At 35.7% G+C, this 14,177-nt stretch overlaps 1 protein-coding gene across 1 annotated transcript; it reads left to right on the plus strand.

Moving 5' to 3' along the window:
• The first annotated feature begins 513 nt into the window (after window positions 1-513).
• Window positions 514-1,910, plus strand: LOC127794717 (uncharacterized). The gene is made up of 4 exons (XM_052325965.1): window positions 514-713; window positions 839-1,328; window positions 1,420-1,495; window positions 1,852-1,910. The coding sequence occupies exons 1-4, from the start codon at window positions 514-516 to the stop codon at window positions 1,908-1,910; spliced, it is 825 nt and encodes a 274-aa protein (XP_052181925.1).
• The last annotated feature ends 12,267 nt before the right edge of the window (window positions 1,911-14,177 follow it).

Genomic DNA, 14,177 nt, shown 5'->3' on the forward strand with positions numbered 1-14,177 from the left:
ACTGGTGCCTTCATGAGTGACCTCTAATTTGTCCCAAATCTCCTTGGCCGTTTTGCATGTTGAGACTTGGTTGAACTTTTCAACGCAAAGAGCACAAAACAAAGTGTTCATGGCTCTTGCATTTATCTCCATATCTCTTCTTTCCTTTACCGTCCAAGTCTCCATATTTTCCATATCGGCCAATGTAACCCCTTTCTTAATCACTTGCATAAGGCTTGTATCCTGCATAAGATAGATGAGCATTTTTGTTTTCCAAAAATTAAAGTTAGTACCATTAAAGAAAGGTGGACAAGTGGTACTTTGACCCTCAACTATTGATGAGCCGAAAATATGTGCCATTTGACAAGATCTTTTTCCCTAGGTTGTTAAACTAATAAAAAGCAGTGGGAATAAGACTCTGATACCAATTGTTAGAACGGGAGGTGCTATGGCACACACTAAGAGGGGGGGTGAATTGGTTATGTACACTCAAAAACTTCATTGAAGCAATTTGTTGAACAATATGAAAGGGCAATGAAGGCTAAAGTTGAAAAGGAGTTTCAGGCTGACGTTAAGTCATTTTCTCAGATGGTGCCATGCACATCAAGGTATCCCATGGAGAAACAATTTCAAGAAGTGTACACAATCTCAAAATTCAAGGAGTTTCAGGATGAGTTCACAGGGAAGATGTATTGTGAGGTTGTGTCTATCGAAGAGGGATCGCTGGGTACGAAGTGCGGGAAGACATCATATTTGACAAAAGATTCAAGGAGAAAATTTTTGTAGTTCTTATTGATAAAGAGAAAGGCAATTTTGTTTGTACCTGTCACATGTTCGAGTTCAGGGGAATAATTTGCAGACATATTGTCACAATATTGATTCGAAGTGGTATTAGATCACTTCTTGACAAGTATATCTTAAGGCGATGGAGGAAAGATGTCAGTAGATCCTACACGAGAGTGAAGATCAATTACAACAGTTGGATTAGTACGCCTAGCCAGTTAAGATATGATAAGTTGTGCAGTGTGTTTGCGAAGGTAGCAGACTTGGTTGCGGATGATGAAGATTGTACCAAGGCAACTATGGAGTGGATGAAATCTCAATTGACTGCATTGAGCATATCTAATGCGAAGCCAAGTTGTGGTAGCAATACACATGTTGAAGACAATGTGCAAGAACAAGTTCCTGATCCTGGACAGGCCACTATAGCTTCAAGCGGGCAAATTTTTTATCCAAAATGCTTGCAGACAAAGGGAGCCCCTAGGAAAATTTGTAAGAAGGGCCTATTGGAAATGAGTTCCAAGAAAGAAAGGAAGGGCCCAATGGAAACAAGTTCCAAGAAAGCGAAGGTATGCTTTAATCTATTTTTTATTTACTTGATAATGTAGTGCTCGAATTCCCAATTGTAATGAATGATTGTTACTTTCATTTGATGTCCAGGTGGGATCCTCAAAAGTAAACCAAGGCAATGCTCCCATGCAAAACATTGTTGAAGACGGTCAAGCATTCAGTGAAGGTTTTACACAAAAAGCACAATATCACGTTATGACATTGATCTCGCACTTACAATTAATGGTAAGTACTTGGATGAGATTAGGGTAATAATTTAAGTTGTCATTTTTTAAATCCTGGTGCTTCTTTTTCTTTTACAAGCTTCTTTTGATACGGTTCGTGCCTTCATGCCAATGTACACGCCCCATCCACAGCCCAATAACAATCCACCAGATGTTTGAGGCATTCATTCCAAGTTCTACTCACCAGCTATCCCGGCCATTTGTTTACTTTTTATTCTTTTTTCCTGTTTTGTTCTTGCATTTTATTTATCGTTAAAACATTATGCCAATAGGAATGATGTTTCACTTTATCTTGCAGGTGATGGATATGGAAGTACATGGATGGCCAGCATCCAAGATGGTTTCAACCACCAATGAATGTTGGGTTGAGCAATTATATCTCATGTTGTGTTTTTGACGAAAATTATGATTAATTGCTTTTGTTGTAGTGTTGTAACCCTTGGAGTTACACTTCTATATCTCATATATGTAAAGCATGACATGTATTTAGGGGAAAAGGGGTAAGCATTACTTTATTTCTTTACTTTTGTTGTTGGCGATAATGGTAAGATCAGGTAAGTATAAAACTATCATAGGCTTTGGCCCGAGATTGATAGATTTAAAGTAAGGACCAAACCCACTTATAGGAAGCCTAATAAGAATATGGTCCAAGTAAATTTATCTTGTTTTTGAGGAAAGCGGGCTTGGCCTAGTTGCTTAGTTCCTTAAACAAGAACCAAACCTAACCCATTTTGGTCTTAGCCCATTAGCTCCCTTATTTAAGGGTTGGTTTGGGTTTCCCTTGGGACCGATTATTGGATTTACCTTAGTGGGTCTTGGATCGATAAATCTGAGCCTTGAAGCCCTACCTTCATCTCCTCCATCATTGTTTTTACGGTGAAGTTGCTTATTTGTTAGTATAGAGTTGTGTTATTGATAGGTGGAAGCCGATTGAATAAGTTGAGGAAGTTGTTTATCAAATAAGAAAGTGTTGTTGGCAGGTTATATAAGCTGTTTTCTGGTGCCTATGTCCCTATGTGGCCATGTGTTATAATACAAAACAGTTTGGTGTTGTTGACATGTCTTGTTTACTATTCTCGCCAATCACCATATGCATCTTATTCTTGAGGATTCTTATAATGTCTTCAACCAGGGAGATGTGGTTAATGATATTGGAGGTCTTAAAGCAGCAGCTTGTTTTATGCAAAATGATGGGAACGGGAATATTTATTGGCTACTCGTTTTGTAGTAGGGGGTACACGCAAGAACATTTATTTTTGTAAAGTTTGTAATTTTATTGTAAAGTTTGTAAACAAGAACATTTTCTCATTGTTCATTATCCTTTTAAATTACTTGGTATATTACTTTTCTAAAAATGGCATAACTTACATTTTTTCCATTTGAGGTCAAGCCTTTAATGACTTGGTATTATCCTTTCTACATGTTTCTTTTATTCTGATAAATAATAATATCGTCGAAAGGAAAGTATCATAGAGGAAATGTTCAATAAATGGAACATGGTGTATTTGCAGGAGAAAATCTTGCTGTTATTATGTATAGGGAAAAAAATTGCTGTTGGATAGCTGATTACATGCTTTCTGCCCATTATTAATAGCCAATGCCGTCTGCCTTGTGCTTTCTCAATGATATATTAATATCAGTAATCATGATCATAATAATAATAATAACCTAAAGTTCTGGTGGTTGCTATCCTAATATGGTGTTAGAGCTCTTATTCAATGAGATCTTGCACTAGTTTGTGTTTCATGACCTCTTCAGTTTAGTTTATTGCTCTTGCTTTGACTCCATGTCTCTCACATTGTAGTTCTCTTTTTTGGGGAAGAGGGAGAAGGGAGTTGTTGGTTAGCCTACTTCTTAACTCCTTAACTGCTTTAACTTGTGGGACAAGTGCTGATTTCCCCAATTGAAAAATAATCTCAAAAATTGGCCTAACCCATTTTGCTGGTCAAAGAAAATAAAGTTTATCTGGTCTTTATTTTGAGACGGTTGTTTCATGGTTAACACAATTAGTCCACCACTCAAATTTGATGCATACTCCAGTGGCTTGGAAATTAGTCGGTTTGTTGACTTAAACAGCACCATAAACAAACAGTGTGCAAGTATTTGACCATATTCATGAATGAATGTATAAATTGTGTAATTGAGACACCAAACATGAAATTAGTCGCGTGATGTAATACCCTTAGATATCGTAAATAATAAAACGAAATTTAGTGTTTTGAGACCCTAAATAAATTATTAGGGTAAGTAAAAATTTATTTTAGTCTAAATCATAGTATGAAATTATATAAATTATATAAATTTATATGAGGTATAAGGCATATAGTAAAAATATCATAATGTTCTATGGAAAATGGAATTTTTTTTGTATTACTGTATGTATATATAATCTCATATGTAAGTATGTATGTATGTATATCATATATATGTATATATGTAAGTATATATGTAATAAATAAATAAATAAATAAAAGGGAAAAATCTGGCAGAAGATCGGAGCAGGCGCGCGCCATGCTCTGGCCGCGCCTACAAACAAGAAATCAGGGAGAGGGGGGGCAATTAATGAAGGGGTGTCCATCGGAGTGGCTTCTCGGACGTGTGGCGATCGTGATGGGATAGGACACGTCGGGTTTGGGCTATAAATAGCCGAGATTGAGTGAGACTTTTCATCCGAAAGTTTCAATTCAAGAAGCGCTCGATTTGGTTAGTGTTTGAGAGCTTGGTGAGTGGGGTTTTAGTCCTTGCTTCGTGGGCAACGTTTCTAGTGATTTTGGTGGCCAACGGAGTAGTGAAGAAGGAGATCCAAACTCGCCGGAAAATCGCGCCATTCGCCGGAGTTGAGGCTTCATCGCGCAAATTGAGGTATTTTTTGCTACTTTTTCTCATTTTTAAGGCTATTTTTGGAATTAGGAGGTTGAAAATAGGGGGGAGGCAAACTTCTTTTGAAGCTTTAGGATCAGGTAACGTCGGCGGCGACGGGAAGGCCGCCAGAGAAGAAGACCCAGTCGGGCGCGTGGCTGCACGTGCTCGCGAGTAGGAAGAAGGCGCGTGCCTTCCACGCGCCTGCCAAAAAAAAAATAAATAAGAAAAGAAAAGAAAGAAAAGAAAGAAAAAATAAAAATAAAAATAAAATAAATAAATTTTGCAAAATTTTTATTAAATCTGGAATATTGTTTATGTATTGTTTTGTGAAAAAATATTTCTGGAAAATGTTAAATTTGCCATTTATTCAAATAGTTTTTCTATTATGGAAATAAGAAAAAATAAGAATTTAATTTGGAAAATTCCAAGAAAATTCCAGAATGATAGAAATATTATTTAAGGAATATTAGTAAAGAAAAATTAAATTATATGAAAGTCTAGATAACTATTATGTAATTTTGAAGGAAATAGGACTTGAAAAATAAAGAGAAATTATAGAAATTATGAGAAAATAGTAAATTTATATTCTAAAAATAAACTTAATGTTTTAGGAGTCCTTGAGGGCAAGAAGCTTAAGAAATAGCCGTTCAACACGATTTTCGAGGCCGACATGTCTTTCGAGACAACTTAATAGTAAGTGTATCATTTCAAGCTTAGTACGGTTATAAATGTTTATCTTCGAGAATACTTTTATCATATTGACATACGCTGATATGTACCCATCACCTAGACTGTATACATGACATGATTATGAAATGCATACATACACGTTGATATCATTGATCACTTGCATTGAGGCCGTAGGGAGTACAAACTGGCACCGCTGCCGTACCAAGGGTGCACCCATACACCCCGGCTTCGAAAGAGGTGGCCGCAAAAATGGTACGTAGCATGAGGGGTGCAGTTGACACTTATGAGGTAAGACATTGCATACACACATGATATAGTATTATGTACTCTTACTTAGATGGTTCATCATTTAACTTGGGTTTCGCCCCTGAAACATTCGACGTTCCAGTCGGGGTTTGCAGCGATGATACAAAGGTTGAGGATGTGTAGTGACATGAAACGTCAAGAAACGAGTAAATGTGCCTTGTTATGATTGGTTCAAGAATTGTGTACGTTTTAATTTATTTTCAGAAACTTATGTACCAACTTTGTAATGAATGTTATATTTAGATATTATGTAAGCAATGCCATGAGCAGGTTCGATTCAGCTTTCGCTTTATATTTATTTCTAGTGTAAATATCTAGTCAAGCACTAGATAGGTCTTAGGGAATTTCAAAAAAAAAAAAGATCCAAATTTCCTAAGCATGACACGCCCGAGGAGGTGGGCTGTTACATTTCGTGCATATGTTGCATTCCAAAAACGAGTGTTATGGTTGCACAACCTTAATAATTTGTACGACACTCTGAAAGTAGGCACCAACCGAACCCAATTCAAGTTGCGAGCTGATCATGCATGAGCCAAATTCACGGTTGTTACACATTTTCATCAATTCGTGATTGAAAGCAAGAAAAAGAAAAGCCCCTGAACGCTACAATTTCCCTGAGCCAAATTCGAGGTTGTAAGCAAGAAAAAAACAAGCACTATAATTTCTAGCACTAATAAACCCTTAAGCTTCTCTTTTTTTCATCTCAGAATAACACATTCATATATCCATTTCAAAATAGCACATTCTAAATTGAAAACATATAAACCAACCGTTTTGCATAGCAACGGTAATGGTAAGGTAATGCCATTAACATAACCATTTTCCATGCCAACCAAACTCCACCAAGATGCCATTAAAAACATTCAGTGATGGCATCTATTTACCATGATTGATTACTTGACCATTTGGGGTAATACATAATTACATCAAAGCTAAGTACCTAAATCTACTTCCCTTATTTTTCATCACCCATAAACTGAACAAAAAACAACCTAATCCTAACACTATCATACCCCTAACAAACCTATTATACTCTTGAAGTTTCATTTTCAATTTTATATTTTCTTCTATAATACAATTACGTTCTTTCCGAAACTTCAGTAACTTTTCTTCTTAAAGCTTTTTCATCAAAAACCTTGAGTAGTTCTTGTAAAACTCTCCCCTTATCCAATAAGACTCCACATAATGCTTTCTCATGAGCAGTGTGTTCATCATCAATCCATCGAAACCATTTGCAATCATCATCCTATCCACCAAAGTATTCAACAATTACTATAATTCATATTAACGACTTATACATTTATAAGAGAAAAAGTTACCATCCAAAATCGACACCTCAAGAATTTCCTTCCAGGATTACTTTTAGTCCATGATTTGTAACACGAAACAAATACACCGTCTTACACACAATTGTTTGATGTGAACTAGAGGAGTTAATTGAAGCTTCACTCATTTCCAAATTGGAATTCATAAATCCTGAAATAGTAAAATTCCTAATGATTTCCTATAACTAGAAATACTTTTTATTTGTAAAATTCTGAATGATTTCCTATATCTAGAAATAATTTTTATTTGTTTTACATAGTATAGGAAAACACAAGATGATGAAGGAATTCCAAACAATCAAATTCCCATAATCTTCAAACCATAAAATACATAAAATAGATTGGAAACCTATGATTCACTAAACTGTATAAAGCAACCAACCCTTTATAACTAAATTGGAAACTTCTTAAAAATTGAAGATGGTCTTCTTAATTAAGATTAGGGAAAAACCTTGACGTTCCAAATTCAACATTGAACAATATAAGGGTTCAACCAGCTAGACGGAATAGTCTACATTTGTAAAGATCCTTCAAAATTTGAAAATACAACCCCTATTTTTCATTAAATCATTAAAACATGGGAAAGATCCTAAACTAAGAAGGCCTAGATGGACAAAAAAGGATGAAAATGCTGATGGTTAGGACACTCTCAGATCATACAATTTGAAGTTTTCAAGACATGGATCAAACAATTTCAACACTTCCATTCATTCCTTACCCAATAACCCAGAAGACATTGCAAAAGAATAAATAATAGATAGAAACAAATAAATTACATATATACGATAAAAATATTTATCATATCATCATTCCAAGTGATACATAGATGCATATAATGTAAAAATATTTATCATATCAGCATTTAAGGTGCATGTCGTTGGATCACAATGAAAATAAATCACAAAGATGCTAAATAAATCATAGTTAGGTCAACCCAAATTGCGCATATATACAAAGAAGAGAGCAATAGTAGAGTCACATTACACAAAGGAACAAAATCAGATTTGCATACTCAAATTTCATAGTCTACAAGCTGCGTAATGATTTATATCGTCTACAAGACGATAAAGACATTATCCATATTACAATACAAATCATAGGAAACTCTTACAGTGTCATCTTAACAACTAACAAGTTGTCATTTTTGCCAGTTGCCACCGGCCACGATGGTCGGTGGTTTCTGGCAATCATGGGCAGCGACCCAACACCCAAAGGCCCATCGACGAACATACCCATAAACAATCAAGATCCAACGGCCCAATCTCCCTAGATCTAAGATTAAAGTCCTGACCAAAGCCAAAAAAAACGCATATACGTATATATGATGGATGTGTAGTGAAAATCAAAAGTAAAATGTGTAAAAACTTACCTGCTTGTAGATCGGAGCCAATGGAGACATGTGATGATCAAAGATGAAGTCGCATGGGCGAGAGCAGACGACCTTGAACTTCGATTCGAGAAGAAGGGTTGCACAACGTTCAGAACGAACTTGTACGATAGGAAAGGTCGAACGAGAGAGAACAAGTAAGAGAGAGAGAAGAGAAGGGAGCGAGAGATTGAGCGATATGGTAGGTCGAACGGGAGAGGGAGGAGGAGTGTAACATCCCGAAATTTTTAAATAAATAATAATTATAAATATCAGTGTTATGGTCATTATTGGGTATTTGGAGATTTAAGGAAAAATAATAGTTTATGTTGTTTTGAGGAAATAAGAAAGTAAGGGTAATTAATTAAACTATTTGGGAATATTTATGGAATTAATGATGGAATTAATTAGGTGAATTTTAAGGAATGTTCGGGGTACAAGTGTAATAAGGGAAAAGGGAGTTCGGGGTGTATGTGGCAATTTTCGGAAGTAGTGGGGTTTAAATACAATTTCCAGAAACTGTCTTGGGTTTACTTTAAGTTTAATGGTGTGAGTATATATGTTAAAGGAGCAGTTGGAGCGGACGGTCGTAGGCGAGAGAGGCCAGGCAGGTGACACGGGTTTGAGCCTTGTCGCACGCAAAGAAGGCCAGGCAGGTAACGCGGGTTCGAGCCTTGGGGGAGCCTGCGTGCGGTTGGGAGAAATGCTGATTTTTAATCAATAGCCTAGCCCCAAAACGACATCGTTTTGGGGCAAGGTGGTGGGCAGCCAGCCGCGGCCACGTGGTACTCGCTGGTGCGTCCGTGCTATTGTTCCCACGTCCTATGTTTTTCATGAATTTTAAGGCCAAATTGGCCATGTTTTCTGGCCTATTTTTTATGGGTATTAGATTGCTATTTAATGCTTCAGTTGAAGCTAAATTGGAAGAAGAAACAAAGAGTAAATTGGAAAAGAAACAGGCACGAAGCAACGGTGAAGAAGGGAGAAAATAGAGAGAAAATTCAAAAAAATTGATTTTAATCCGTACAATTGAAGATCTGAAGGGCGAGGTAGGTTAATCAGCTAGTATTAAACATTTTCTATGGATTAAATTTTATTTTTAAGTTTTATTTTTGTTCATTTTAGTGTTATTATTATTTCGCAGTGTGTGGACATTTAGGGCCAAAAATCTGCGAAATAAGGTAAGCCCTCTTCACTTCCTAATTTTTAGTAACCTCTTATACCCATAATAGCTTCAATTTTATACCGATTTAACTAGATTATTAGAGATACCCGTTAGGCCTTATATCGAAGCTTAGTGTAATTAGTAAAAATTACTAATTTGTGCAGCGACCGAGCAAGGAGGTGGGAATCTACTATTAAAAGACAAGCTCTAAACCCCCTCTATAAACCCTACAATCTTCGTGTATGTCCCCGTTTGTTTCTTATATTTTACTCCCTCCCTTACGCCAATTCGGCACCTAGCATTACTTATTGAGTTATTATTCATTTGGTATAATTTAAATTAAATTTGGGACTTTTAGAATTTTAATTGTTGAAAGCCTACGGGGGTTTGTATCGCCCTTATTCCTTTCAGAATGATACTGAACCTAACTTGGAGATTAGGTTCTTAGAGGTATGAGTTTATTTATGGATTTCTCGGGTATAGGTTGGCTAGGGCTATCGAGTAATAGGGAAGGGGTTGGATGTTTGGTGACATTGGAGTATGATAGAATTGAACTGATATGACACACACCAAGATGGGGGGTGAATTGGTATAATTAAAAAAAATTCTTTTGAGAAGCAAAGATACTTTCAAATGGTGAAGAGTAAATATGGAATCTTATCAATGAACATTCAAAGTCAGTAGAAACAGAAATGCAAAGGTAAGCAAGAAAAGTATGGAAAGCAGTGAAGACACGAATTTATAGTGGTTCATCTTTCCAAGCTTAGTCCACTACCTTAGCTATCAACTAAGGATTTTAAAATCAATCTTTACTCTCAAACCCCCTACTCAATACGAGCAGGTCCTCTAGTCCTTGACTAGGGAACTTACAACCTCCCAACTTAATGGGCCTTCTAGCTACCGCTAGGAAAAATACAGAGAATGAAATAGAGATTCTAAGAGTACAACTCTTAGTTACACGCTCTCTCTTTAAATGAAAGATTGAGGCTTAAAAGTAATAGAACAGTAAAATATCAAAGCCTCTTAAATGAAAATACAGAGAGAAAAGTTAAAAGCTCGATGTAACAGTGAAGGCACGATCGTTTAAGATATTCAATGTATCTCAGCAACCTTCAATGTGTCTTCAACCACCTATTTATAGTTGATGGTGGGCAAGTTGAATTTTGGACCGTTGTGGGTGGTTGGGCGAGCATTTAATGCGCCAAAAACTAGCCGTTATAAGTTTCTGTGAAACACATAGTCGACAGAGAAAATAGGTTAGTCGACTATTTTTTCAAATAAAACCAAACATAGTCGACAGATAGAAAGTGATAGTCGACTATTTCTAACACAAAAATCCCATAATCGACAGATACATGTGCACAGTCGACTATTGTAAAAATGTGAAGAAAATTTTGAATTCTAAGAACAAAAATAGTCGACAGATGAAAAGCCATAGTCGACTATCCTTACTTGATAGTTGACAGATCAAACCAGCATAGTCGACTATCCTTATACATAGTCGACTATCCTTAACAGCATAGTCGACTATTCTAAGGCATAGTCAACAGAATAAAACACATAGTGGACTATCCTTTTGAAAACATAGAAAACTTTAACAAATCCTTATTTCGATCTTTTTGAAAGCAAGTTGAGATTATCAAAAATATATTTTGAAATAAATATCACTCAACCAAACTCAATATTTCTTCTATAGGATTTCATATCTTGCTTAAACATTCATGTATTACAAATTTGTTTTCTCATTCATATAATCCATACCTTGCTTCACAATTCACATATTAAAAGTTATTTTCTCATTTATATAATCCATGCCTTGTTTTATATTATAAAAGTTATTTTCTCATTTATATAATCCATATTGTAGAGATTGATTTTCATATAGTCATTATCAAAACCATTTTATTACTAAGAGTAAAATAAGTAAAATATCAATCTCCCCCTTTTTGATGATGACAAAACAATCAATTCGAAAATCAATTCATCATTTTATCTCCCCCTTTTTGTCAATATCAAATAAAAAGAATACTCCCCCGTTTTTGAAACACACTAAGGCTCCCCCTTAAACCAAGCTGCACATAGAAATTCAACTAAACCATTCAACCAGAGTTAAACATACATTAATAAGAGTAAAATGTCAATATTAGAACATTCATTCATAAAGTGATGTTTGAGTTCAACAAACCATATAACAAAAACAACTGGTAAATCTGCCAAAATAAGCATGCATAAGGTAAAAATAAAGTGGAATATCTGATGAGGGCATCATCTAAACATCTGGAGAGATGGATGAAGGAGAAGACTGAGCTGATGAAGGAGAGGCAACTGATGGAATGGATGGAGATGCAACAGGTGGAGGAAACTGAGAAGATAGCATCTGAATAAGGTGCCCCAATTGAGAAGATAGGTCTTCTTGCTGCTAATGGAGATTTTGTAAATCTAACCTGACTTCTTCTCTAAATTCTTGCAAATTGGTTTCAACTCTTGATATGTCTAGTTTCAAATCTACCATACCTTGAACTACTAGGTCTTCATGAGATGAAGATGGTCCTTCTGATCTTCTCTTCTTTCTAGGAGTTTCAGGTTTTTCAGCTTTAACCCATTCACCATCTTTATTTGCATAGCCAATTCTAATGGGTGTCTTGTCATTTATGTGTTGAGAAAGACTGAGATATACTTTTCTAGCACTGTCCATGTTCCCAACCAGACTATCTAGTAAAATACTGACTGCCATACCATAGGGAAGTGACCTAGTTTTGGTGGAAAAGGAGTCTATCATCATATTTATCATTAGTAAACACAGATTTGGCCTTCTCTTAGCCTTAATGCATTGGAGTAGCCATAAGTCAAGTCTTGTAACAAGAGAGAAGCTTCCATTTCTAGGGTAGATCATCTGACAACAAATAAGATGAAGAATCCTAGTGTTTAAGTCCATACTTGACGTGTCAGTGATTTTAGTTGTAAGAGAGTCATCTCCTATGACTTCTTTACTGGCCTGCACAAAGTCTTGAGTCCAAGAGGCATACTCCTCTCCTTCTAAAGGAATTTTAAACTGATCGTGGATTAACGTCAAAGTGATTTCCATAAGAGAGTCCCCAATGTTGGTCTTAAACTTCTTATCCGACTTTCTTTTGTGATAGGTATTGTCAGCATTGGAATAAAAAGCCCTAACCGCATCTTCATATATGCATCTATGAATGGTTAAAAATTCCCACCAACCAAAGTCCTTAAACGTTTGAATGTATGGAAAACCAATGGTTTCTAGAAATGATAAGTCCAAATAACGACCGTCAAGGACTTCGCGAGATTCAAAATGCATGGAATACCTTTCTTGTTGTCCCTCAGAAATAAAAAGCTGAAGTTGAGGCCTCGATTGAGATGGAGGACGGCTTGAAGAACCCGATACCTTCTCTTTTCCTTTTCCTTTTCCCTTATCCGAGTTCTTGGTACTCGCCATTGAGAAGAAAAAACAACTTGAGATAGAGAGAGCAAGAGAGGTCTCGGAATATAACCAAGAAAACGATTTCCGAATATAGTCGAGTAGAAGCGGGTGATTTTGAGAGCTTTGGCACTTTAGAGAACCTTACCTCCTTCCTTAAAAATGATGTTGCTGAGAAGATCTTGATCTCCTGTCATGTGCCTAGAGCACCCACTGTCAAGGAACCACTTGCTCCTTGAATCATTTGAAACCAATGCAGCCTACACAAGAAATCATTCACGTTGTTCCCTTTGGTACCCATATCATCTTGGGTCCATTCTTGTTAGAAGACACTATTTCTTTAGGAACCCAAATTTGTTTGAATTTTTGAGGAAAATTTCGTATGAAACATTTGTTAATTGAGTGACCATTTTTTCCACAGTAGTGACAAGTAATACTTCTTTTTGAAAACTTTGGTTTGAGAGATGATTTTCTTTGAAAAAGTTTTTGGTTTGATGCTTTAACAAACACTGTTTTACTGGAGCTTGCTTGGAATGGATCAAATCCAATTCCTTATTTATTTCCAAAATTTCTTTGAGCTCCAAGTATCATTTCTAATTTATTTTTACCTTCAACTAATTTTTCTAAAGATTCCTTCATGTCTTTGTTTTCTTTCAAAAGATTTTCCTTTTCTGTACTTAGACTGTCTCTCTCATTTTCCAATATTCCTATTTTGTTTTTCAGATCATTTACCTTATTTTCTAAAGAATTTAATTCTCTTTTTAAACCACTATTTTTCTCATTCATATGCTCACATTCACCTAGCAAATCATTGAATGCATCATGAAGTTCTTCAAATGTAAAATCAGAAATTGAATTTAGATGCTGAGAGCTTACCTCGTCTTCGATGTTGGCCATAAAACAAATGTTGGCAACTTCTTCATCTTGAGATTCATCACTTGATGAGAGCTCTTCTTCACCCCATGCAGCTAGAGCCTTCTTCTTTATTTTTCTTTCCTTGCGATCCATCTTTTTCAGTTGAGGGCAGTCACTTCTAATGTGACCTAGCTTCTTACATTCAAAACATCGAAGCTCATTAGTTGGATTAGACTCTTTTTGATCTTTTTCTTTCCGAAATGTTCTCCTTTGATTAAACCTACCTTTCTTCATAAATTTCCTAAATTTCCTAGCTAATAGTGCAAAATCATCATCTTCACTTTGAGACTTTTTATCTTCATCCTCAATTTTAAATGCTATATTTTTGTTTTTCTTGGAATCATCAACTTCATTTCTTTTCATCATTATTTCATGTGTCATTAAAGAACCTAGCAAGTTGTCAAATGGAAGTGTATCTAAGTCTTTTGCTTCTGTTATGGCAGTGACTTTAGATTCCCATGATCTAGGTAAACTTTTTAAAATTTTTCTAACTCTTTCTCCATTTGTAAATGTCTTACCTAAGGCCTCTAAAGTAGTAACAATGTCATTGAATCTA

Source organism: Diospyros lotus, chromosome 2 (assembly GCF_014633365.1).
Source record: "Diospyros lotus cultivar Yz01 chromosome 2, ASM1463336v1, whole genome shotgun sequence".
Classification (NCBI taxonomy): Eukaryota; Viridiplantae; Streptophyta; class Magnoliopsida; order Ericales; family Ebenaceae; genus Diospyros; species Diospyros lotus.